The 23,654-nt window shown below is 41.1% G+C and overlaps 1 protein-coding gene across 1 annotated transcript in view; it reads right to left on the reverse strand.

Moving 5' to 3' along the window:
* Positions 1 to 8,897: 8,897 nt before the first annotated feature.
* The window catches only part of CPXM2 (carboxypeptidase X, M14 family member 2), a 77,697-nt gene continuing 62,940 nt past the window's right edge, over positions 8,898 to 23,654 (reverse strand). The window contains exons 10-14 of the mRNA XM_081005227.1: positions 22,820 to 22,999; positions 22,195 to 22,492; positions 15,362 to 15,501; positions 13,322 to 13,421; positions 8,898 to 9,352 (exon numbers count right to left, since the gene is read on the reverse strand). Of these exons, the coding sequence (XP_080861353.1) occupies positions 9,081 to 9,352; positions 13,322 to 13,421; positions 15,362 to 15,501; positions 22,195 to 22,492; positions 22,820 to 22,999 (990 nt within the window). The 3' untranslated portion in view covers positions 8,898 to 9,080. The remainder of the gene's footprint in view (positions 9,353 to 13,321; positions 13,422 to 15,361; positions 15,502 to 22,194; positions 22,493 to 22,819; positions 23,000 to 23,654) is intronic.

The following is a 23,654-nucleotide window of genomic DNA, read 5'->3' on the forward strand; positions in this document are numbered from 1 at the left end:
AACATTAAATATGAAGAAACAGATGTTGTACTTGAGATTTGCCAACAGTTACACCACACTTTTCATGCTGCTGTTGCTGTTGCTGCTGCTACTGCTGCTGCTGTTGTCATCATTATTAATTTCATTTATGAATTACTTTCCATGAAGTATCCCAAACAATATACAAAGGGCTGTTATTTACCAATGACAACCATTTCACAATGCTGTATTGACTAGTTGCGTTCTGACCATCCTGGCCAATGCAATTTCATTTAAGCCCAATATAGGCTTGAGTTTAGTTTCAGTAATCATGATTTAGAGACAGCTATGCAAACAGGTCATTCCAGGGTGTTTTGGTTATAACCTCTTAGCAGTTATTTCTAATTATCTGCTGTGTTTCTCAATGAACAATAGTCCACAAATCAGAGATAGCAACGCTGCTGTCGAAGCCATACTTTTCACTTCCCAATGATGGCAGAGGTGAGGGAAGAGCCTTGCTTTTGCCAAGTCGCTAATATCCACAACATCTTCTGTTTCCCCTCTTTGAATGGAGATTTGTTATCTGCGAATAACTAGCAGAGTACATTAGCCTTGCATGTTGCTTCACTGCGCACAGTGCGCATGGAGGGGAAGACTGCACCTTCTGGCCACACCTCCAACTTTGCCTACCAGCTTCACCCACATCTGAAAAGGAGAGACTATGCATGGACACATAGTATTATTACACTAGAGCTGCTGCCCCTGTTCACTCGCCAACCCCATCTACCCACCAACCCCTTGCTTACCTGTCTCCCTTTATGCCTGACCAAACCTCCCTCCCTTGATACCTCACCCAAAAGAACCTGTCTTATCACCTCACCCAAACCATTTACCACCTTGCTGAAAATCCTCTCTTCTTCCTTTGCACCTCACTCCCCAAAAGCCCAGTCTGTCACATGATCTCATCCCTGCCCCATTTTCTTAGCTGATGCAGATTCCCCAGCCTTGCAGTAAAGTGAGGTCGCCATGATGAAATCCAAGAAGCGATGCATCAAGGTTTATTGAGAAAATAATGTTTAAAGTTATATTTCCCCAGTGTAACTGTTGTCTGTTTTATATATATATAAAATACAGCCCTGACATTTGTTTGCAACATGTTTATTCCACATGCCACTGGGGAAAAAAATCCTTGATATTTTTCTTGTTTAATATACGGAATAAGCAATATCTACTCTAGTTGTGCAGTCATTTTGTCTTCCCAGATAATAGCTCTTTTCATACAATCAACAGTTTTGTCCCTGATTACATTTTTATTCCGTGGAAAAGTAAGTGTTGGGAGTTTATATTTAGGCATGGATGAAGAAGGATTTTTTTCATAATCTATTTCATATTTCACACAGCGCATTAATTATTTTAGCTACTGACTTAACAGTGGCAATTTCCACCCGTATCTCATAGTTGGATAGTTTCTTTACCACATCTAACAGGAAGTTTCAGATAACCAGGTGTCAAGTAAGATGTAAGTCACCATCAGACTGCCTAGATGTTCTGCAACATTCAGCATAAGTAATAACTGAGAGAGAAAAATACCCATTACCCACTTGTCATTTTTGAGAAACAAAGATTCAGGTTATTATCATCCCATTGTCCTTTACATCACTGAACATGAAATATCACTGTTGCTTTATGAATATACTGCTTGTTGGCCAAACCACAAACACCATTTGCTTTTAATTAAGTTTCATCTGCTTGTGATAATTTAATGGGCCCAAGAGCACTGCCCCTATTCCACTTACCCTGCACTCGGCTCCCACCTGTGGCTCCTAGAAGCTGTTACCATGCAACAGCGGCCACACCCAGGAACTGCTTCAACTGAACGACTAAACCAGGTGAGGAGAGCCGATGGGTGTCAAGCCCTCGTTGAGTTAAGGACTTCCCCTGCATGCAAAGATATGCTCTGGCAGATTGAGCAGATGAAACCAATAGTAGGTCCAATGGTCTGCATGTGCTGTAGAGGTAAGTGAGTGGCAGATGGGGCTTATCAGCCAGGGAAGGTAGCCCATCTAGACCATGCCTCTAAACTTCAATGGGCCTACTCTGAGTAAGACCAGCATTGGCCACAAGTCAATGTATCTCACCGTGAACAGAGGGTGAGGGGTCATGAAAGCCAGCCCTGCCCCAAATATCCCCACTGCCTGTTCCACCCCCAACTAGGAAGATCTGAAGGGGTGCATTTGAGTGAATGTACTTTCAGGACTCCCACAAGTAAGCCTGATAATGCAGGATTTCCAATTGTGGGGAGGCTTCTATGTGTGTTCCCACAAACTGTTAGAATCTTCCTTCATATCTTTCCACACAATATGAAATCATATAATTGTAGAGTTGGAAGGGACCTCAAGGGCTACCTCAACTGCCTGCAATGCAGGAATCACAGCTAAGGGGAAGGTTGAATAAAGATAAGGAAATGGGGGGTGGGGCCAGAGCTTAAATCTTCTGTTCCATGAACACTTGGTATGCTCTCTTCAGGATCAGTCCTTCCCAGTGCAAAACATGTTTACTAGGAAGTAAGTGTCACTGTTTCCAAATGCCTAGGGTTCAGGTGGGTTCAAATATGCAAATTTCTCCATAAAAGACTTACTGTGCTTCTCATTAAATCTGAGTTGATTAGTTCTGATCCTGATGCAATTATATAAAAAATGTTTTCCCAGGACTGTATTAGAAGTACAAATATTGTTTATTCTCAGCAAAAAAATTCAATTAAGAGAAGAACACAGCACATTCCAATTATATAATACCTCAGGCTTCCTATGACTCACTCAAACCTATTGGCTCCAAGTATACTGATGGGTTTAATGAAGCATAACAACGTAAGCAAGAGTAGACGAGATGCCACAGCGGTCACATCTAAATGCTTTGTGGATTCCCTATAGTCTTTACATTGGGAGTTCACATTAACTGATTCTCAAACCCTATTCTTGAATCTAGATTACCTGCAAATATAGCAGATCTGTTTTGAATCAGAGCTTAATGTATGCAGTCAAAGTGCAGGAATAAAATGCAGGCAATTCATCCACAGAAAAAGATTCTGGAAATTACTGGCAATTTGAAAGGAATATTCCACTTTAAAAATTGGAATGTTAAGTACTTTACAGATAATTTGACTTTAATGCCTGGGGTTTAAGCATATTCACAAACTGAACTTCTTGAGTTACATCAAACCATTGGTCCTGGCTTTCCAAGGGTTCCTTATTGTGTTCACCATGGGAGGCAGTTGAGGAAAAGAGCGAGGAGATAATCCTGTCCCTGGCGCTGCTGGTGATGAACTAGGGTATCTGTTGCCAAGTCATACCTCTCCTCCAGAGCAAATTGGCTGTGCCGGAAGGCCTCTAGGGGTGGGACACTGGAGTGGATGCAACTTCTTCCTTAAGATTCACTCCCAGGCTATCATTGAGGCCTTACCTAGTAGCAGATGGTGTGATGGGGCTGCCCTCACCTGACCTCCAGGGCACAGAATTGCTGCTGCTTACTGAGAAGAAGCAGAGGACCAAGTTGGTAGGGAGGTCAGTGCAGTGCACACACACAAGTGGAGCCCAACCAGTGTTTCTGCTGCTGTGTTTGCACTGTGCTAACCTCACCAATGCCCATCCCCTCCCCTCTCTTTCCCGATAAGCAGCAGAAATTCAGCTGCCTGGAGGTCAGGTAAGTCCCACCGCCCCACCATGCTGTCCACTACTGGCCTTATCTAGAACTCCAGGACTGGAGTAATTGACTTCTCCGCCCAACCATGTTTGTCATTTCTATGGACAAAGGTTAGCACCACTGGTTGGTGGGACTTTGGTTGCCATCCATCAGTTTTGGGAGGCAATGGTAAACTGCTCCTTCAGGGCTGAAGTCAAACTGTTGAAGAGTTACAGTACCTGCTGTGGCTGTAGAGACCGATATGTGAGAGACATGTTTTGCTGCAGTTGTGGCAGATGAAGGCATCCAGTTGTGCTCTCTGCACCCCTCCCAGCACTCAGTGATCCTCTAGACACTGCTGTGGCTTCACGACTTGGCTGATGGGGCTAGGGAGGAATTTTATGTGCACTCATAAGCCAGCTTCTAAAGATTTTTTTACCATAGATCACTTGAAAATTGTTGTAGAAATTGTTGTGCATTGGGCTGGATGCTGGATGGTTTTTATTGTATTTGCATTGCTTCTTATAATAGAATCATAGAAATGTATGGTTGGAAAGGAACCAAAGGGTCATCTAGTCCAGCCCCCTGCAATGCAGGAATCACAGCTAAATAATCCCTGACAGGTGGTCATTCAACCTCTGTTTAAAAAGCTCCAGTGCATGAAAGTCCACTACCTTCCAAAGTAGTCTGTTCCACTCTTACCATCAGAAAGTTGTTCCTAAAGTACTCCACAAAGTGGCACTAGGCAGAGAGAGCAAATATAGACTTATTTTGTACGTAGGAGTAAGGAAAGGAGGAAAAGGCCCCTTTTGTGAGGTGAAAAATTGAAAGAGCCTCTGAGGTTTGGCCTACGTAGCAAAAGGGATGCCACTTTCAGTAAAAATAATAATTGAAAGTTCACCCATTAGTGTAAATAAGGTGTCATCCTCTAGAGTCCCAGTTTTCAATTCCCCCTGCTTCTTGAGTCAGCGGATGAGGTAAAACTGAAAACAGTCTTAGATTTACAGAACGGAAACATACCTTTCCTTCAGCAAGAGCCGTCAACAGATTCACAGTAGATCTAGCCATTCTAGCAGATCGGAGCAACAAGCAGAAGTGGATTAAGCAGCCACTTGTAGATAAATCAAAATTCGCACGCCACACTCTTCTATAAATATCTAATTCAAAACCTAGAGTGACGTCAAGCAATAATACATCCTGACAAATGCTAGTCCGTTCAGGTGACGAAGTATATGCCTGAATGAGAGCAAGTCTTTGGACATTTTGAATTTTTGACTCATAGCTGAACCGCCACAAGATTGCATTAAACGTGATGGATTCACTGCCTCTGGGCACAGTTTTATTGCTCAGAAACTCTCTTGCTGTGTCAAAGCAAAGTGGAACAATCCTATTCCAGATTCCAGCCTTTTCATGAAATATCAATACAATAATTTACATTATGTTCAGAACAAGACTGTGCCTTAAGTCCCTAATCCTGAGAACTGAGATCCATTTAACAAAAGCATTGTCTTATTCGGCCAGGGCTTCAGAATGATTCATATATGACAAAAACTACACAAAAAGCGCCTACCCACATGGGTACTTCATGAGACAGTATTGTACTTAAAAGATTTAAACTCCATGCTTTGGTCTACATTAGGGTTGCCATATCCCAAGAAACGAAAATCCAGACACAGATGTTGTTGAGCTTTCTTGGCAAAATTACAAAAAATTATGTTTTTCAGCTATTGGGGGTGGGGTGGGGGACGGCCAAAGTGACATTACCGACAAGGGTTGCCATATACCTGGATTTTCCAAAACATTTTGCCGATTTCCAACAGGACACTGCTTCCAACTGCAGTATTCTGGGTATGTCTAGGAAATTCTGGAAATTCTGGCATAATCAGCCTTTGGCTGATTATCATTCCATGTCCTTTTAAATGTGCTTGTGGGAATGGGTTTATCGGTTTGTTTTTATTTTATTATGTATTTTGTATTCCCATTTTGTTTGATTTTTCAGTTGCGAACTGGTCTGTGATCTTCGGATGAAGGGCGATATACAAATTTAATAAATAATAATGGTGATGCAGGAGAGATCCAAGACCCAAACAAATTTGAGGGATTTGCACAGCCATGCAGTCAAATTGGGGGGGGGGGGGGGAGAGATGTACTTCCCACTTCTGACCACATGTTTAATTACCACAACAACCATTCCAATCTTCTGCAATTCATTGGTCAGTGCCCAGCAGTTCCTCTATCTGCTCCTCCTGTGCCAAATCTCTTCTGGTTCACAGGACATGCCACTTGCTACTTGGTTGTTAGAGGAGAGATTAAAATTAAGCCACTATGAACAGTCTTCTGGGAGAGCATGCTGGCTGTTCCTTAGCAACCCACCATTTTTTCTGTCCTGCTGCCTCCTTAGAAGGTGGCAGTTCTGCTCTGTGTCAGTCATGTGAGCATGCTTTCTCGGACAAGCAGAGGGCTTAGGGAGAGAGATATGGGGTGATGGGAACATTTTCACTATATGCACTACTGGAAGTTAGGATTGACAACTGAACAGGAGGTAGGAACAGTGCTTGATAGTACCCTGATGTGGCCAGGGGATTATGTTACATTCTCATTAAAGGCACAGCTATGGATGCCAGTTGAAAAGCTGGCAACCCCAGTGAGAAGTCAGTGGGTCTAGGGGAAGTTTCATGCTGGGAGAAGGCTGGGGGAGAAGATCTCCCCAGGTGGACCTGCTGTGATCCAAGGCTGTCTCAACCTGCTCCAGCCAACCCATGGATTGACCCAAACCTATCTGATTTCATTTGGGATCTGGGATCCCAATTCACAGCCCTAATAGATGCCATCCATTATGGAGAGCACAGTTATTTTGTATAAAGATAACCCTTTTGGGATGGCATCGTCACTCAGTGGTCCAGCACATACACAAGGTCCCAGCAGGGGTGTAGTTTGGTAACCTTTGGTAATATGGTGCCCTGAGCAAGGCTAAAATTTGGCAACCCAAATGGATTTTCTCCATTATGGATCTTCTCAATTTTGTACCCCCTTCCCCACACAACCCTATATCCAGCACTGGTTCTAGATTCAATCCCTGGTATCTTCAGTTAAAAGGAGTAGGTAGCTGGTGATGTGAAGTCCTGCAAAGCCACAACTAGTCAGCAGCAGACAACATTGGTGTTGATTGACAAAAATACTCACCTGGTATAAGGTATGTTCACCATGCAGTAATATATGAAAGGGAAGACAATCCTTTTTTAAGCTTCCCGTTTCCTTGTAATCTAAAGGGAAAGAAATGGAATTTGTATATATGTGCCCTTCATAATCAATGCTTTGTGCTGGTATCATGATGCACACATACACACAGCAGAGGTTGGATGCCTGTCATAGATGCTTTCGTTGAGATTCCTGCACGGCGAGGGATTGGAATAGATGCCCCTTAGGATCCCTTCCACCTCTACAATTTTGTGATCCTATGACATACATGCACACATTCTTCAGCCTCATTACCTGTAAGCAAGCACTATCATCAGTTGGCTGCAGCGTGAAGACTTGCAGTGGTTGGAATGTACGTGCTGCTTGCTTTTAATGAGACTTAGTCACTCTGCACATTTTGTGGCTTCTGTTCATCACAGAGGATATGTTGGTTAGTGTTAATAAATTGAATATAACAAGTATGTTGCACATCCACTGTCAATTTCCTACTTGCAGCAGTTTTATTTTCTTTAGTTCTGAATGTGACTGAGACAATCATTATTATTTTTTTACACGTCTCACAAGTATATACTGAGTAAGACAACCACTGCAATTAAAAAGCATAACCGTTAACAAACAGTGTACAGTAGTACCTCGGGTTACAGACGCTTCAGGTTACAGACGCTTCAGGTTACAGACTCCGCTAACCCAGAAATAGTACCTCGGGTTAAGAACTTGGCTTCAGGATGAGAACAGAAATCACACGGAGGGGGCGCAGCGGCAGCGGGAGGCCCCATTAGCTAAAGTGGTACCTCAGGTTAAGAACAGTTTCAGGTTAAGAATGGACCTCCAGAATGAATTAAGTTCTTAACCCGAGGTACCACTGTACTTAGGAGGGCTCAGTAAAGTCTTGTTACTATGCATGATTCTATATGTGACACAACTGGCTTATTTTCAGACATAAGAGAAGAGTTGAGGTTCTGCCATTGAATGGCATAATAATGTTCAAACCCTATATAACTGATACAAGCTTACATCAAGTTACACAAGTTGAAGAAAATGTGCAGTACTGACTGGTTGGTTGTTTTACAAGCTGATCTCATTCATTTATAAAGACAGTAGCAACACACCGTTTTCACATACATTATCCTTATATCTCTGCAAGGCAGGTAAATACTGTTATTTCTGTGTTGCAGGTGTGACGCAGAGATGAAAAAGAATCAATTTTCTAAGCTCACCTGTTGAGTTCATGGCAGCAATGTCTTGATTCAGGGCCCAGTTGCTGTGCTCCAAACCTCCTCATCTTTCTGGCCCATCACAATCTAACTATAAAGAAGCCTGCTTTTCAATGATTTTAACTTGGTTATGTCCTGCAAATCACTAGGAGGATACTCAAGCTACTATTAATGTTAGAGAATGGAAGTTTCCCTGGTATTCTATCTGCTAAAGATTTCTCCCTCTCACTTGTCCAGTGAACCTGGAAGTAGCAAGAATATGGAACACTAGTTTAAAGATGATGTTAACTTTATAGTGAGACCAAATATTGAGGTCACTTTTAACACATTTGCAAGGGTGGTGCATTTGTTAAATATTCAACAACAATATGGTGACTGGTGATGGGTAAGAGTGGTCACTTTTGCAGAGCTATTTGCCCACCAAGCTGTTGCCTTCATGACATCATGCTGAAATCTGTTCCAACATGGCCCCAAGTTGGACTGATCTGGCACCACAAAGGTGGTATCTGAAATAACTCTTGAAAGGGCACCATTTTAATTGCTTTTGCTTTAGACATCTTTGTTCACTTTTGCATTTTGTTTGTTGGATTAATGACAGAACAGGTGCCACTGATAGTATCTTGGACAGAATCTGAATTCTGTCTCCCAGCTTAAAAGTATTTCAGTGCTGAATCTTGAAGTCTCATTTCCAACCCCAAACCCAACCCTTGTATTCACAGAATCTTTAGTTCAATGGTTTCAAGGAAGTACATGGTCTGAGGTTGTGTATGTGTGGAATTTCTTATGGTTATAAAGCCTCTCCTCTGGGTCAGAGAATACCGGTGCCACATGCAATTGTTACGCATCAGATCTTTTTAGAAGACAATATTTTATTCCACATTTTTCAGATGATAATATAAATCTAACATTAAGTAGTGGAATCCCAAGATATTCTATAATAAAAGATCCCTAATACTGTCAGACAGGGTTGATATTACATTCTACTACGGGAGTAGGTCTCAGTTTAGATGCAGAGCATGATAGCATAATTTGTTACACTGTAGAAAGTTGTCTATACTGCTGGCGCCTCTGCCTTGCTCGCTGTCTGTTCCGCCGAAGTGACAGACTAATGGGCTGTTTCCCAAATTTCTCCATGATCTCTTTGATTCGGGCCAGGTTGGTTTTGCTGATGGTGAAGTCACACCGGGTCGCACCCATGTCATAACCCACAGCACAGTTTTTGGTGGCAGCAGTATAGCCCTCCGCTTTTGCAGTGACGACGTATTCTCCAGGGTTTAGAAGGCGCCAATAATCTCCATCGCTTGCTGTTGAAGAAGGAAAGAATAAATATTGTGATACATTTTTGTTTAGCCTTAACTTCCATCTTTCTATTTAGTATCAAGGAGCTTATCTATCCTTGCACGTGAAATTATTGCTCTAGGATGGGGATTTGGGGATTGGTATAGGAAAAAACTTAATTATCTCCAAGACTGGTCGCTTGTAACCTTGGGGATTTAGCTACCATTTTCATGTTCTAGTTATATAGGCTTGAGTTATTCAATTTATTGTTTCCAATTTGTAATGCTGGGGAGTCCAGTCTATATTTCGTACCAGTCCACCTAGGTTTGCAACAGTTCCAGTCAAAGTTTCACCCAATAGCTTTAGAACCAAGACTGGGGCAGCTGGGGACATGGATCTCTGGTGTGGTTTTCCTCATGTTTGTTTGAGTTTGTTTTAAATAAATAATTTTGGTCACCGTCCTTTGTGCCAAGACTACATCTTCCAATAGTTTTCCTTCCCCAAACCTTCCCCAAGGAAGTTCTAACCAGCCTTTAGGAGCCATTTTCATCTGATGGAAAGAACACTGGAGACTTATGGCATCTTTTTAATAACCTGAAAATATACAGGTTGAAGAATAACTTAAGGCTTGCAGATACTAACACACAGGTAGTGTGAGCAAAACAGCAACATCATTCCCTCAAAATTAACCTCCGCAATGCAACAGAAAGGATGAAGAGCAGTATACAAGTTATAATAAATAAAAAATAAAAAAAACCATTTCCTACTCCACTGTTAGCAATGGAGGAGTAGGTAGATAGAACTAGATGTCACTGATCAGTAGTTCTGGAGATTCATTTTTCCAAAAGTCAAGAAAAACCGGGTTCTGTTTGAAGAATCCGAAGAAACAAAGGAAAGATTCAATGCTCTGCACTGCATTTCATTTGATAATAGATTCTTGCATCCTTCAATAGGGAAATGTAGAAGAAGACTCTGTATGATTAGTAAAAATGTGAATTGCCATCATGTAATACTGGGTGTGTTCGCATTACCACTTATTCCACATCCAGTGCACTCCCACTGCTAGTTTTTAAAGCTGCGTTCACACAACTTTAGCCACAATCATATAGACCCTGTAGTTTATCAACAACAACTGCTGTCTGATGCACTTTTCCTCTCAAACCAGATTCAATCTGACTAGAAAACCTAAGCTGCATTCGCTTTGTATTGACAGCTGCTACACATGCGCAAACAGCAACTTCACGAATAGGAGTTCCAGGGGGGTTGCAGGGGCAGGGAAGCCAAAAAGGTCAGGTGCATCAGGAGAAGACTTCCCTGCCCCCTCTTTGATGTAAACAACACCATGCAAATGCAGCTTGAAATTCAGCGGGGGGGGGGGGAGGACTTTGCTGCGTTTTAAGCCACTGATGTGAACATAGCCACCATTACAGTGTTTATGTCTCATTCTATCCTTCCACAATAGTGATTCTGCTGCCTGGGAAACTAAAGCGTATGATTAAACTTTGTTTGAAACCCATTGATTCCAATGAGACTCAATTGGCTGAAATCTAAATATTGTGAATTGGGCTGCTAATTAGCAGGCTGGGAATCTGTTGTGGATCACAGCAACACACATACACACACGGGGGTTCTTTTGGGGTGGAGTTAGTACAGTATATGCATGATTTAACTACTATGAGCTTTGCGGTATAAGAGAATGTTAACTGTTAGAAAATAAGATAAATTATTGCGTATGAGGACCGTATCTGTGCATCCTGCAGAGTCTCCTTTATTTTTCTGAGCGCATAATAGAGACACAGGAAGCTACCTTATACTGGGTCCGACTGTGGGTTCAGCTATCTCAGTATTGTCTACAGTCTGGCAGTGGCTTTCCAGGGTTTTAGGCCACAACATTTTCTCCAGTCCCTATCTGAAGACTCCTGGGATCAAACCTTTGACATTTTGCATTCTGCATTCTACTGAGCTGCCTTTTCTCCCAATACTTAATACAAGCTGCACTTCTTCTGGAGCTTACAAGGGAAAGAGGTAGGCAAATATTTGAACATATTTTCAAGTTTCCTATAAACAATTCCTATGAAGAATGTAGAAAGTCTCTTGCAGTTGACATTTCTTGCACGATGCAGGGCATTTCGAAAGGTAAATTGCCTGCACTTTGTTTTGAAGTATTGTCAGCATGCTGAATCTGGGTTATTCCCTGTGAAGCCAGTGACTTCTCCCGCAGATTACCTGTAGCCCGCTGAGAGCCTTTCTCCATGTTTCTGAGCATGTAATGCTACATAAAAACATAAATACACAAAACAGCTCCCTGTTTTCACACTAATGCAAAATGACACCGTTACTATTATTTGTCTTGCCCGTGGGTAACTTACAATGCCCTGAAATACTATACTAAAAAGACAAGTTACATTAATGGAATGCATGTTGATCATTGTTGGGCTGGTACGGCTCATATTTAAGAGGATATGAATTGTGCCCCAGAAGATAAGTGGGTCATGAGTAGCACAAACAAACAAAAAAGCTTAAGCCTAACCTAACCAGCAAATATCCAAGGTAACTTCTCTACCACTTCCTGTGAGCAGCTGAGAGTTGAGACTAAACCATCTATACTATAGCAGTGAACCTGAAAGACCTTGGCAAATTATACTAAATTGTTGAAATGCGATAGAACACACAGAGCAGGCTGATTGGTATTCAGCTCACCTGACTTTTCATACTGACCCTCAAAACCTATTTGCTTAAGAATGGCACACAGCAAGCAGGTAAACATTCCAAACAAAGCTTGCCCAAATATTTGATACCTGAAGCACAGGGGTTTTGTTTCCAGATTAAAACTGGAGGCACATGTCAGTCTTCCACTTGGAAAATATTCTAGGTATTTTTTTGATCTGCAACAACTGGCAAACGTTCTGCCTCCACCCCCAATTTCTCTCAGTAGGTTAGTTATCCTGCCCTCTGTTATTTTTCTAGTCTGGGCTTGAGGAGGAGACTTTGCTTTCTGGGCAACAGTGATGCTTCTGAGACAGTGATATACATAGCAACTGTAAATATAGGCTGCCTCAGGGAATGCTCGACTTCTTCCCTTGCTATGGTGTCACAAGCTATACACTGTCTAAAGTAGGGTGTCAAGAAAGCCTGGTTTTGCTGTTCACTGAATTCAATGGGTTCCAGTTCTGAGTAGACATGCATAGGATTGCACTGTAAAGATCTGCTTCATTTTTTAAAACAACAACAACAAACAAGCAAAACCTGATTTTTCAAGACAGTAGATAACTGACATGCATACTTAGACAAGTTATTTTATGCCATATGGCATAAAATATGGGTCCATCATGCAGCAGCCTTGGCCCTGTATACCTGGAGTGTCTCCACCCACATCATTCTGCCCAGACACTGAGGTCAAGCTCCAAGGGTATTCAGGTGGTTCTCTCACTGGAAGAAGTGAAGTTACAGGGAACCAGACAGAGGGCCTTCTCAGCACTGGCACCCACCAGCTTCCCAATCAGATGTAAAAGAGATTAACAACTACACCACTTTCTGAACACATCTGCAGGAATCCCTGTTCTTTGATGTTTGATGTTTTGCTGTGCTTTTATTATGTTGGAAGCTGCCCGGAGTGGTTGGGGCAACCCAGTCAAATGGGCAAGGTAATAATTAATAATAATAATAATAATAATAATAATAATTGTATACCACCCTTCATCCATAGTTCTCAGGGTGGTTCCCAACATAAAAATACAAGATAAAAACAAAACAAAATCCACAACAAAAATAGGAACTAGAATAAACCAATACCTCCCCCCATTGTGATGTTAAGTGGGCAGCTCCACCAACATGACAAATTTAGACCACAATAATGCTGTGCAGATGTTGTACCAAAGCCCATGCTCAACTCAACCAAGTGCCTCATTAATAAAGTTGCCAGCTAATTAACTTGGCATTGTGTGTTCCAGCCCTCCTTCCAGCCCTTCTCTTCCGACACAGAGGCATGCAATTACCTGTGCGAATGTCGTGGTTAACGCCTTCTACAGAAATAATAGCATTTGGAATCCCCTTGCCATGTAGATCCCTCACCATGCCTTTAATGCCTCGGTGCACCTGTCAGTAGAAGCAAGTACATGGAAGTGAAAAATTAGGCATTGACAGAAAAAGAGAAGACATGCCAGTCATGCTGAACCAAATGATGTCAGCTAAATCATAGAGAATGGTATTTTTGCATGATATATATGCTGTTCCAAAACTATGTAATTCACGTTAGGTCAAAAGCCTGAAAAGAAACATATGCTCTTAGAAACAAGAAACAAGTAAAGTGATGAATGTCAGAGGTGCCCATGAATGATATTTTACTGTAAGTTTATGAATGAGATCATTTTCTATCAATATTGGGTGGTGCCATATTTCCAGCATCAAACATGACATGGATCTTGTGGGATATATTCAGTTGGTATTTATTGACTGCGTGTGTTTATGCTTTTTTCTCCTTCAAAATATGACACCTTAGACCCTACAAATGTTATTAAAATGATATCTACTAAAGCACATAAAAATAATTCCCAAAAGTGTATTTAGCACAAACACACACAAACTTGAAAAAAGACCATAGCTCAGAAGCAGAGCAATTGCTTTGCATGCAGAAGCTCTCAGATACAATCCATGGCATCTCCCAGTAGGGCTGGGAAGGCCCATCCCCAACCGAAATCCCAAAGAGCTGCTGCCAATGGAATGACTTGATGTAAGCCAACTTCCTATGTTCCTAAACTCCTCCCATAGCAAGGAATTACCTCACCTTGAATGCCCATAAAAGCTTTGTTTTAAAACCTTCAGCGAAGGGCTCCGATGGAACGTGATAGGCAAGTTGTTCCACGGCCTTGGTACCATGACCCAAAAGACAGTGTGTCCTTCTTTCACACAGTCCTCCTCCCCTGGAGATCTCACATGACATGACACGACCACTCTTTATGGCAGGTGAAATGCCACAAAGCATTTAGCACCTGCACACAGCGACTTGGTTTGCATGATACGCATATCGTTCAAGATCCTTCCCATGGCCTCTTGAGCATGCTGTAGGATGGATAGGAGATGGCTCTAGCAAGATTGCATTAAATAATCCAAGCACACAACATGACCTGTGCACCTGGTGGCCATGGGTATTTGTATCATTTATATAAGAAGGGTGAGGGTTACGTGTAGATGGGCAGAAAAGATAAAAGCAGTGCAGATACGTCAAGTGGGGGAAAGAGTTGCTGATGTGTAGAAAAAGAGGAAGGCAAAGTTAATGCCGAGGACACATGCATAGGTGCGTAGAGTCTCACAGAATTTTCAGCAGTCATTGCTTATCCAAATGTACTTTGCATCTCATCCAAATCCACATTTAATAGCATAAGGAGAAAATCAAAGACCCTGTATTTTGTTTACATTTAGAAACATGTTCCGGTGGCATGAAATTCATGGAGATGGCAACATGTACGTATGTCTATTTCTGACATGTACGTATGTCTCTGTCTACTTCTCTCAGAAAGAGACACATACATTACCAATACTATATTGCAGTTATTTCTGTTCTAAGATAGGGAAATGGTGGCGCATGTTTTTCAAAAGCAACATTGAAAGCTCTAAGTCTTGGATCCAGTGCTGCCATCTTGCTCATGTATCAGACTTCTGCTTGTGCAATGTAACTTTCTCCTCAACGCTGCAGCCTCCGAACACCTTCTAAATATGCTCTGAAGCTGATTCTGGGGACACAACCTCAAGTTTCACGGGGCAGGCCCCACGGAAGTAATTTGTTTTGACTTTTTGGGACGTGATGTGCCAGATGTATACCTTTCTGTTCTGAGTTAGTGGAGCATGACCCAGATTTTGACTCAACTGCCAGTGTCTTTGGAAAGACTTTGCATTCTGCTCTCCCCCTTGATAAACTCATAGGCAAGTAATGGAAAACAGTGTTGTGGTAACCAGATGTAAAACACCCCAATTAAAGAAAAGGAATTCACTTGGAACAAAACCAGTTTTGAATCAGCCCAAGTGTTCTTATTTCATACCTGCTCCATGAAAACAATAAGGGACTCCCTGTTATTTTCCCACTCTTCAGGTAATTCACTTTCGTGGGGATATTTATCACAGCCAACATATATGGATAGTTCAAAACAATTTGTATGTAGGTAGCTGAAGTCATTTATACCTGTCAATGCAATGAAAAGAATAAATAAAAATAATGTAATAAAAAAATAAAATACAGCTTTTATTTAATCTAGGAACTAGACACAATCATTTTAAATAATTAAATTTTCCTAATAGTTGTGTTAAAATAGATTCGATAAAAAAGCTTTTATGGAAATGCATGCATTTTGTAATGATATCAATAATTTAATTAAAATGAACTCATAAAACATTCTGCCAGTAAAATGTGGAGATTTATATTCATTTTTAAAAATATAACAGACATCTTGAAATTTAGCCTGGCCTTGTATTCTGTCAGGGTTTCAGAATCTGGATGGACTTCCAGGAACTTTTTAGAAAGTCATGAATTTTAAGATGGCAATGTTACAAAAGTCTTCAGTTTCAAAACGCTTGACATGCATGTGATTAAATTGTAAATATTATTACTTTCTCATCCAAAGAGGATAATGTCAGGCCACCACAACTTAGTCTGCAGGTCATCAGGATAATGTTAAATGGTTGGTAAAAAAAAAAGGGCATTGTTCCAGAAACACTTGCTACTGTCAAACTGAAATTAATTTATAAATATTATTCACAAAAATGCAACTAAATTGCTGATGCCAAAGGTATGTGTACTATTCCTTAAACAGTTGTTATTGTATCTGGGAAATTCATTTTTTATTATTATTATTTTGCATGCATATATATATATATGTAGTTTTGTCTCTTTATTTCTCTTAGTGGGAATAGGAATACTTTGTTCGTGAGCAAACTGAATTTCAAATTATATGGCAAGTTTTAAGCTTATAGATGAATTTTAATTGTTTTAATTCATTTACTTTATAATGACCAAATATAGAAGAACATGGATGGAACTAAGTGAAAAGAGGGTGGGGGGCAGGAATCTATTACTATACAGCTGCTACCGAACACTTAATGAGCCTGAAAACACCTTCTGGTTTCTCTGTAGGAGGATTATGTAATGCAGATGTTAAGCTTGTCGATAGGGAAAGATTAAAATATCACAGTGCCGGGCTCTGCTGGTATGCTAAAGCTTTTCTCCTTCCCAATTAAGAGTAAGAAACATTTTTACTCAGTCTGAATTAATATTTTTCCAAAGATGCTTTATCTACAAAGTTTCATTCAGTTTTTTAGACTGTCCTAACCCAGAGATAGGTGCACGGGTGGCGCTGTGGGTTAAATCACAGAGCCTAGGACTTGCCGATCAGAAGGTCGGCGGTTTGAATCCCCGCGACGGGGTGAGCTCCCATTGCTCGGTCCCAGCTCCTGCCAACATAGTAGTTTGAAAGCATGTCAAAGTGCAAGTAGATAAATAGGTACCACTCCGGCAGGAAGGTAAACAGTGTTTCCATGTACTGCTCTGGTTTGCCAGAAGTGGCTTAGTCATGCTGTCCACATGACCTGAAAGCTGTACAGCAGCTCCCTCGGCCAATAAAGCGAGATGAGCGCTGCAACCCCACAGTCGGCCACAACTGGACCTAATGGTCAGGGTCCCCTTTACCTTTCTTTAACCCAGAGATGGGGCACCTCTGACCCTCCCAGTGTTGTTGGACTACATCCCCTATCATCCCTGACCATCCTGGATCAACCTGATGGGAGTTGAAGTCTACCAACATCTAGAGCAGGGTTCCCCAAAACCTCAGTTTCCAGCTGTTTTGGAATACAACTCCCATCATCCCTACCTAGCAGGACCAGTGGTCAGGGATGATGGGAACTGTAATCCAAAACAGAGGGAGACCCAAGTTTGAAAAATCTGATCCAGTGGCAGAGCAAGCTGCATGGGCAGCTTGGATAAACATTACTGTTAAGAAGATCATAATTAAAATGTAGCAGGAATTCTGCGAAGTACTGTAATAGAGTCAGATATTTATTGAACACATGCTGTGTAAAAGCTGCTCTCATTCAATTAACACCTTTTAGCTAATTCCACTTTATGTTCATTAATCTGAGACAATTCTTCTTGTATGTCAAGAGTAAGTAGATGGAATTTTAAGTCAATATTTGAGAATCATCATCACACAATGATCCAAAACTTATCATTGCATTAGGATGCATATTATTATTATTATTATTATTATTATTATTATTAAAACAAATCAGAGTATAATATAGCTGTAAAAAATGAATTTGATGAACTAAATCCAAAGCAATAATTGCTGCTAAGAAACCAGGTAGTACTTATTTTTGTGGTTAAAGCCCTAGCATTCTGGATCAATTCATTATCAAGTTTGCACAGCACTTAAAAAAATGAAAGTCATCAATTAATGAAGCAGTCAATTCTGAATTTAAAATGCATATTGTATGGGGGGGGGGGAATAGGACATGTATTGGGCCAACTTATTCAAATGTTTTTTTTATGCTGTACCACAAACATATGAAACTATCTCCATTTCCTGAGTTCAAAGAGTTTTTGCAGACAGCAAAAGAAATATTCTGCATGCTGGCATGTGAATCATTATGTCCAGGCCAAGATTAACTTCATGTGGTCCAATGCAAATATTATAAAATTAGCTTCCAAGTTGTGCACTGTTTGTTCAGTGAAAGCGCAGCTTGTAGCAACGAAACAGGCCAACAAAAGGACTGCAGGAACTGTTATCCTTATTATTGCTAAAGAGACAATGATATGGAGCCATTCATTACTCTGTGCCCAACACACACAATTCGCTTGAGGTGTTTTTAGCTTGTTTTTACCAAGGTTCATCTTGATGAGATTTATGCCAAGCAAATGTTCAAGCAGGAGCTTTGAAAGCAACTGAGATCTTGCCCACCCTGAATCCTCTACTTTGCACACAATATCCATGGAAGCCAGTTAGTAGTCTCATGTGCTTCTAATTGGGTACCCAACTGATCTGTAGGCAAAGGCATAACAGAACGTCTCTTCTCTCTTTCGCTGTTAGGCGGAAACAAGAGAGTTGGATGTGACTGATCATTTCTGGTCTCTGAGTACATCACAAGGACACTCCAGGAGAGCACAAGGGATGGAAAGGCCTTTATACCCAACACAGAAGCATTCTTCTCCCGCTCATATCCCAAAATATATTAAATGCCTTCCAGAATGATGATGCCGTTAGAATTCATCAGTATATTATTCTTTTCTTAACATAAGATAACTGAATATTTATTTACCGATAGCAAAAGCAGGTGCATATGTGCAGCTAGTGGTTGGGTGCATGATTTTCAATGTATTGTCAGGTTTCAAGAAGAGAGTTTTCTTCCCAGACTTGTATGTGTTAATTATATCATTTAATGCTTTAAACACCAAATCCCTCCACTGCAAGGTGAGATTATATTGGGCAAAAGATTCCTTTTTTTTTTTTAATGATATTTATTAAGAGTTTTAAAGTTACAGAAAAAACAGAGAAGAAAAAGAAAGAGAAAAAACAAAAGAAAAACAAACCACAATCAAACAATACAAATTGATAAAAATCAAAATCAATAAATAAGAACAAAGCACGTAACAGAACACAATCAAAAATCAAAAATAAGCCACAAAAATTTAAAAACAAATCCAATATTCTCATATCCTTGACTGTCATTACCTTCTTTCTTTGACCTCCTCACTCCTCCCTTTTTTTGTATCCTAGTTATTAATAGTCACAGCAAATCCTTTCCATTTTTCATAATATTCTGTCATTACATTACCTTAATCTATTTTAACCTTATCTTACTATAAAAGACCTTAAAACTTAAAACTTAGATCTTATTTATACCAATTTCTTATAACCATAACATATTCTTACATAATTCTTTTAACATTTTTGCTAAAGCCAAATAATTTCTTTCCAACATTTTTCTAACATTCATCAATTTTATAAAACAATCCTAATAAAAAAAAAATTTCTTCCAATCTTCATCCAGCGTCTCTTCCTCCTGGTCCCGGGTTTTGTCAGTCCTTTCTATCTCATCAATCTAGTTCACTAACCTGGTAATCTTATGTCTGAGGCCCTTAAATCTCTTCCATGTCCCTTCCACAGCTCTTCCTCATATTCATACCTGTACTTTGCTTTATCGCCTGCTCCTTTCACTCGTGGAAACTCCAACTTGACAGTGTTTTTGACCCTTCTCGACAAATCAGCCCCTTTTCCAAAGTCCACACTTGACTCCATGTGGTATTTAAAAACATGTTTCAAGATCCCTCCAGAATTAAGAGCCCCCACAACCCCAAACATCTCACGGCCCATTGCCAGACTTGGAAAGTCAAAACATCCCTGCATAGGGGGGGTCTATCCAACCCCCCATTTCCAAACCAAACAAAACTCTATCTCTCCAAGCCTGGCTTTTTCCAAGTTCATTTGTCAAATCCAACAACTCATGTTCCTGCTGGGCCACAGCTCCCTCCATCTCTGGCGCCCGAGGTTCAACAACATCCTCTTCCCTCATCTGATCTGTCAGAGCACACTCCTGATTTAATTCCTGGGTGGGCTCTATATAGTTACCCACTACCTGTCTGAAATTTCCGATCGCAACAGTCATCAAGTCCGTCTTCTCATGTAGCTGTTCCAGTAGGGCACTTGTTTTGCAGAAGGCACGCATCAGAGCTTCTGAATACATTGTTCTGCAAGGTCAGAAGTCTATTCCCACGATCGTAATCTGCTGCAGCTGTAGAGCTCCCCGATTCAGATTTAGTAACAGTTTCACAGGATCCCTCTAGGGGAAGAACTTCTATTTGTTCTTTTCTTTTAAAAGCAGATCTAACAACAAAGTTTCCTTTTTCAGATATTTTGTCAATATTTGTTCCTTTAAAATGCGAAGGAGAACAATGGAATCACTATGTTTCTCTTCTTTTAACTATCTGTCAAAAACGTTTGTCTCTGGTCAATGAGCTTCCCAAAGAACGTCAGTCCTGACACCCGCTCCCAGGATCAAGACGGTGGAAAATTACTTTGCTTTACACTCTTTCTGCAGGTTTAAACAGTCCGGGAAAAAATCCCCCCTCTTCTCCTGCTTCCGAAGGGGGTTCAACAATTTTAAATGATGAAAGTTAATCCTTTACAAGCGATTTTCTGAACTCTAGTTTGCCATGTCTTTGCTTTAATCTATCTACAAAAAAAGGAAGGCTGACTTCCTGTTTAGACCTTCCTGTTTCAGTGCCAAATTGAGATGAATTTCTTAGTCCAATTTTCCTTTCTACTCGCAGGTCATTATTCAAAGTCCAATTGTCCAAAATTGAAGTACTCACGGGTAGTTGTTTTAAAAGCCAAATTGTCCCAGGAAAAAGGCAGCGCTCTCCAGCAACAGCTGTGCGGCTTCGCTCCACGGAAGAAGCAGTTGACTCTCAGCACCGCGCCACTTCCCCCTCTTCGCTCCGGAGCCCATAAATGGGTTCCTTTACGGGTTGGGGTGGCGCTAAAGGTGCCCGCCGAGTCCCATGGTCACAGGCTTCATCCGCCTGTGATTTTTGAAAGGGTCCCCGCTTCACCGTAGCGGGAAAGACCCGTTTCCCGTGGAGCTGGTCCCTCCGGATCAGAGGGAGTCCGCCATTACCGATGGCGCCATCCCGGAAGTCCTGGGCAAAAGATTCCTGCATTGCAGGGTTTAGATTGGTGACCCTCGGGGTCCCTTCCAACTCTACAGTTCTATGATTCTATAATACACTTGGACCCTGAAACTCAGACGTTTTGGCTCCCGAATGGCCCAAACCTGGAAGTGATTGTTCCAGTTTGTGAACATTCTTTTGAAACCCGAACATCTGACGGGGCTCCTGCAGCTTCTGAATGGCTGCAGGAGCTTCCTGCAGCCAATCAGAAGCTGCAATTTGGTTTTCAAACATTTTGGAAGTCGAAACAGACTTCCAGAATGGATTCTGTTCAACTTCCAAGGTATGACTGTAATTAGAGAAGAAATAAACTGCAGTAGTGTACACCTAAGGCATATAGCTTCTGATCCCTGAATATATGGCTTATCAACTAGGTACTTTAGGGCTTAGCTATATATTACATTAATTGCAAGGTTTGCGGCCATATGTAGGAACCTTTTTTAAAATAATCATCATCATCATCCTAGGTGTATCCTCCTCCTTGATTTCTATGACAGGAGCAAGTAATGATGGGAGATTTGACTCTTCCATCTTCTACAATGATCCAGCTGGAAATTAGTCCCACACCATAAGTAGTGGTTGAGAAACATCAACAACTTCCCATTGTCGCAAATGGGACCTTTTTTTATAGATAATTGCAGCATTTGCCACTGCAAATGGGGGAAAGATTCCATTGGGATTGTGGTTAAGGAGAAAAGGATTAAACATCACCCTCTCTACATGGCAGTTGTGATGGAAAATGAGCCCCCGCACCTTGAATGAACCTTGCGACTTGGTTGCAAGTCACACGGTTAACATGTAGCCAAGCCCTTAGTTTCATATCAATTGCCGGTTGCTTAAACAGATGCGTAGTCCCTACTCTATTAAATCGCTTTGACAGGTACCATTTAAATTCGTTGCACTATAACGGCAGAGTTGTATGCACAGCTGTTGAGATCAGCAACAGAAACCAAAACCTCCGTGGTGAAAATCTGACAGCTCTGCATCAATCCAGGATGCATTGTAAAACACAAAGAGGAAAAGTTAGTAAAGTATTGTTTATGCGCTGCGTAGGTGGGTGACAGCCATTCAATTTAAGTTAAGGTGCTAGAACAAATAGTACAGGCGGCCTTCTTTATTTTTGAAAGTTTAGGGGTGTTCTGCTTTACAGACACTTACTTCCTGCAACAGTATGCCATGAAGCTCCATTTACAGTCCCGTCTTCCTTCTGGAAGTCCTCCGTATGGCACACTCTCCGGCGAGCGTCTGTCATCAGCCGATGGGTGGAGGCATAAGAATATGCCAGCCACCTAAAAACATGGTCATCTGGGGTAGGCGTGTGCTCCTGGGTTTTCCACGTCGACCGGACCATATCATAGGGGTAGGCAACAACAAGTTCTCCACCTTGTAAGTTGCCACCAAGCACAAAAGGGTTTTTCTCCATCCAGGCAATCACTGCTCGTGTTTCAACTGCTACCTGGGAAGTGAAGGAAGAAAAATAAAATCAGTTCAAGAGGTATGAGAAACTCATCTTGGAACAATTGCCACATTTATTTATTTTTTAAACCAAAGGCGTTTTTAAACAAATGGCAGCCATTTTTAGCACATCTACAGAAGAAGAAAGTAGTCCCAGTTTAAACACTGTAGTTTCTTGGCCCATTGAGGGGTGTAAATGGGAGAGGTATGGATGGGAGAGAGTCCCAAGGGCCAGATAGGGAAACATGGATGGCCGCATTTGACCTGTTTTAAACCATTTCAAACACAGAAGGTGAGTTTCCTTCCCAGTAGCACTGATCCTACTCACTGTAGCGTTTTCAGACAGGTACCATTCTGGTATTGGTATGTGATGATTTGGGACCTTTCTCATAACCCTTTTACGATCTTCAGATTCCCAAAGCAGAGTATTTAAGTCAGGGAAGTTATTGTTGATGTCAATGCCATCTTGAGTCCACCTTCCTAAAGACCAGCCTCCTAATTCTGAACCCTGTAACAAATTAGGTTAGGTTGTATTATAGTGACAAAGTCTGTGTGCCTTTCTTATAGTAATAACACAAGTCTCCTGAATGCCTACGATTATGGCAGAGCTGCAGCGTTTTCAGGACCTTGGTGTATTCCCCTTTTCTAGAAAGCTCACATTCCTCTAAAAAAAAAATTTATGGCACTCCTGTTTCCTTTGTAAAATGTATCCCACTGCATGGCTTATGGCCAAAAATTGTGGTTTGCTGAGTGGAGATTTATAAAAGCTGAAAGTGAATAATATTCAGAGAAAACGCTAATTAATTTGTAGAAAGAATCAGTGCTGAGCCATAATTTTTAAAAAAATTACTCTGGTGCAATAAAGCATTGTTTATATACAGCTTCAGTTATTAACTTAATTGCAAGCAGGAGAAGAAATAAATTCAATATCACTTAACTGCAAAAATCTATCTAAAGACTCTTTATTGCTTCTCCTGACCACTCTTTTAAATTGCAGAATATGCCACCAAGGCACTTTTAGGTCTTAAGAAATGTTGGTGCTTTGATCAAGATGTCACGTTAAGTGAATTACTGGAAGAAAGGCGAGTCGAGGAGGTAATACCAAATCAGAGAAGAAACAAAATCTCTCAAAGTTTCAGGGTGTTCGTATTTTGAAAGCTGAA

The sequence above is a fragment of the Podarcis pityusensis genome (assembly GCF_964106645.2).
Source record: "Podarcis pityusensis genome assembly, chromosome: 5".
In the NCBI taxonomy this organism is placed as follows: domain Eukaryota; kingdom Metazoa; phylum Chordata; class Lepidosauria; order Squamata; family Lacertidae; genus Podarcis; species Podarcis pityusensis.